At 41.5% G+C, this 3,432-nt stretch overlaps 1 protein-coding gene across 1 annotated transcript; it reads left to right on the top strand.

Annotated features, from left to right (window-relative positions):
• Positions 1 to 1,862: 1,862 nt before the first annotated feature.
• LOC128846843 (olfactory receptor 12-like) lies at positions 1,863 to 2,795 on the top strand. Its single transcript, XM_054046089.1, has one exon. The coding sequence runs from the start codon at positions 1,863 to 1,865 to the stop codon at positions 2,793 to 2,795; it is 933 nt and encodes a 310-aa protein (XP_053902064.1).
• Positions 2,796 to 3,432: the final 637 nt, after the last annotated feature.

Below are 3,432 nucleotides of genomic sequence, written 5' to 3'. Positions count from 1 at the left end.
GAAAGTTGAACTTACAAATGTAGAATTATGTAGCAAAAAAACTGCATTCAAACATAAAACAATGTAAAACTTTAGAGCCTATAAGTTCGCTCAGTCCTACTTCTTGTTCAGTCAGTCACTCAGACAAACAAGTTTGTTTACATTTGCAGGACATAATGCTGCCCACTTCTTGTTTACAATATCACCGGAAAGGGAGAACAGGTGTTCACATAGCACTATTTGTAGCTGTCGTCTCAAGATATTTATGTGTCAGATGTGTTAGAGATTCATATGTCCTTTCATGCTTCAACCACCATTCCAAAAGACATGTGTCCATGCTAATGAGGCGTTCTGCTCAATAACAATCCAAAGCAGAGCAGAGCAGACTGACACATGTTCACTTTCATCATCTGAGTCAGATGCCACCAACAGAAGGTCGATTTTCTTTTTTGGTGGTTCAGGTTCTGTAGCTCCTGAATCGGAGTGTTGCTCTTTTAAGACTTCTGAAAGCATGCTCCACTCCTCGTCCCTCTCAGATTTTGGAAACACTTCAGAGTCTAAAACCTTGGGTTGAGTGCTGTAGCTATCTTTAGAATTCTCACATTGGTAGCTTCTTTGCTTTTTGTCAAATCTGCTGTGAAAATGTTCTTAAAACAAACAACATGCTGGGTCATCATACGAGACTGCTATAACATGAAATATATGGCAGAATGCGGGTAAAACAGAGCAGGAGACATACTATTCTCCCCCAAGGAGGTCAGTCACAAATTTAATTAACACATTATTTTTGTAACGAATGTCATCAGGAGGGAAGCATGTCCTCTGGAATGGTGGATAAGGCATGAAGGGGCATACAACTGTTTAGCATATCTGGCACGTAAATACCTTGCAATGCTGGCTACAAAATTCCCATGCGAATGCCTGCTCTCACTTTCAGGTGACATTGAAAATAAGAAGCCAGCAGCTTTATCTCCCATAAACAAACTTGTTTGTCTTAGTGATTGGCTAAACAAAAAGTAGGACTGAGTGAAAGCGTAGGTTCTAATGTTTTACATTGTTTTATTTTTGAGTGCAGTTACGTGACAAAAAAAAATCTACATTTGTAAGTTGCACTTTCACAATAAAGAGATTACATTACGGTATTGTATGAGATGAATAGAAAAATACTGTTTCTTTTGTTTATCATATTTACAGTGCAAATATTTTAAAACAAATAATAATATAAAGTGAGCACTCTACACTTTGCATTCTGTGTTGTAATTGAAATCAATATATTTGAAAATGTAGAAAAACATCCAAGAATATTTAATAAATTTCAATTGGTATTCTATTGTTTCTCACTGTGATTAAAACTGCAATTAGTTGTGATTAATTTTTTAAATCGTGATTAATTTTTGAGTTAATTGTGTAAATTAACTGTGATTAATCGACAGCGCTACTATCTATCTATCTATCTATCTAGCTATCTATCACACACATTTTTTCTCTGTCTTCTCTTTCTAATCTCTTTCACTAGTTCATCTCACTTCTCTCTTTTTCCTAGCTATTTTTATGTAATATATTTATTTAGATCTACATTTTTATGACGGTTTTCCTGGCTTGCTGAAGTTCTCTCACTAATTCTCTACCTTCTTTCAACTTTCAGGACCAGTCTATTTCCAGCATGATAAACTACACATATAGATGTTTGATGTGACACCTGTTGCAAGCAAGAGTAATTCTTATGTATTGTCTTATCTGTCCCATGTCCAGAGTTGGAATGGATCGTTCCACTGCATGTGTCCACTGATAGCTAGTGTATACCAACATAGTGATTTGAGCTCATTGAGGAAACAACATTCTCTCCAAATTGTCTCTTCTTTCCTCCATATACAAAAAGAGCCATGGAAAACCACACAATGGTGGCTAAGTTTATCCTGGTGGGGTTTGGAGGCCATCCTAAACTGCAAGTCTTCCTCTCTGTCCTCTTCTTGGTTCTGTACACTGTCACCCTAGTGGGGAATGTCGGCATGATCACCATCATCAGCGCTGACTCCAGGCTCCACACCCCCATGTACTTCTTCCTGAAGAACCTGTCCTTCCTGGACCTCTGCTACTCCTCCGTCATTGCCCCCAAAGCCCTGTTATGCTTCTCAACAGGGCGAAAAGCCATTTCCTACAATGGCTGTGCTGCCCAAATGTTCTTCTTTTCTCTCTTTGGGACCACCGAGACGTTCATCCTGGCTGTGATGGCTTATGACCGCTTTGCCGCCATCTGCAACCCACTGCGCTATCCAATCACAATGTCCAAGAGGGCTTGTGTTTGCCTGGTGGCGGTCTCCTATCTCTCAGGTTGCCTCAACTGCAGCATCCAGACAGGCTTTACATTCAGCTTGTCTTTCTGTGGGCTGGGGAAAATCGATCACTTCTTCTGCGATGTCCCCGCAGTGATGCAAGCCTCCTGCTCTGACACCTTTGCCAATGAAATGGCAATGCTGGCCTTATGCGGTTTCATCATAGTTAGCACTGGCCTGGTTATCCTTATCTCCTACGGTTTCATCATCACCACCGTCATGCGGATACCCTCCGCTGAGGGAAGACGCAGAGCCTTCTCCACTTGTGCCACCCACCTGGTGACTGTGAGCTTGTTCTATGGAACAATCTTCTTTATGTATGCCCAGCCTGGGGCCATAACCTCCCCAGATCAAAGCAAAGTGGTTTCTGTGTTCTATACGATTGTCATCCCCATGCTGAACCCTTTGATCTACAGCCTGAGGAACAAGGAGGTGAAAGAGGCCCTGAGAAGACAACTAACAAAGAAAGGCTTTTTCCACTGAGCTCCCTGAAGGATCAAGGCTATTGAAGAATGGACAGGTATTTGGGATGGATGACAATGGACACCAAAGACAGTGGAATTCCAGCAAGGATGTAACATGGAACAATGATCTCAGCTGGTGAATATTATGGGGAAAGTCAGGGACTTTCGAAGGAGCCTAAGGGCATTAGACCCCCAGCTGAACATCTAACTCCCTTTGACTCCTTTGAAAATCTCAGACAAAATGTAGGGCTGATGAATTGGAGGCCCACCTCTATATCCCTTGGAAGAGGAGCTCTCTCAAACATAGTGATGGATGTTTTTGTGGTGAAGATGCTGAACTATGACTTGAGAGATCTGGAATCTATTTCTAGCTCCTTGTTGACTCTGGGCAGTCTGCTTAGGCTGAAATGCTGATGGATTTGGGTGCCCAATTCTCATTGACTGTAATAGGATTTTAGTGTCCAACATGCTTAGGCAGCTTTGAAAATCTTAACCATAATCCCACTGTTTCTCAGGTCCCCATCTGTAAAATGTAGATATTGACACTTTCTTCTCCAGCTCTATCTGGTTACATGGTGAGGTTTTTGGGAGCACAAACTTTCTCTGGTTGTGTGTCTGTGCAGCAGCTGGTAAAATGGGACCCTGAATGTAAGTGG

Source organism: Malaclemys terrapin, chromosome 12 (genome assembly GCF_027887155.1).
Source record: "Malaclemys terrapin pileata isolate rMalTer1 chromosome 12, rMalTer1.hap1, whole genome shotgun sequence".
Lineage (NCBI taxonomy): Eukaryota > Metazoa > Chordata > Testudines > Emydidae > Malaclemys > Malaclemys terrapin.
Note: the sequence above shows the minus strand (reverse complement) of the source record. Positions and strands in the feature narration are given on the sequence as shown.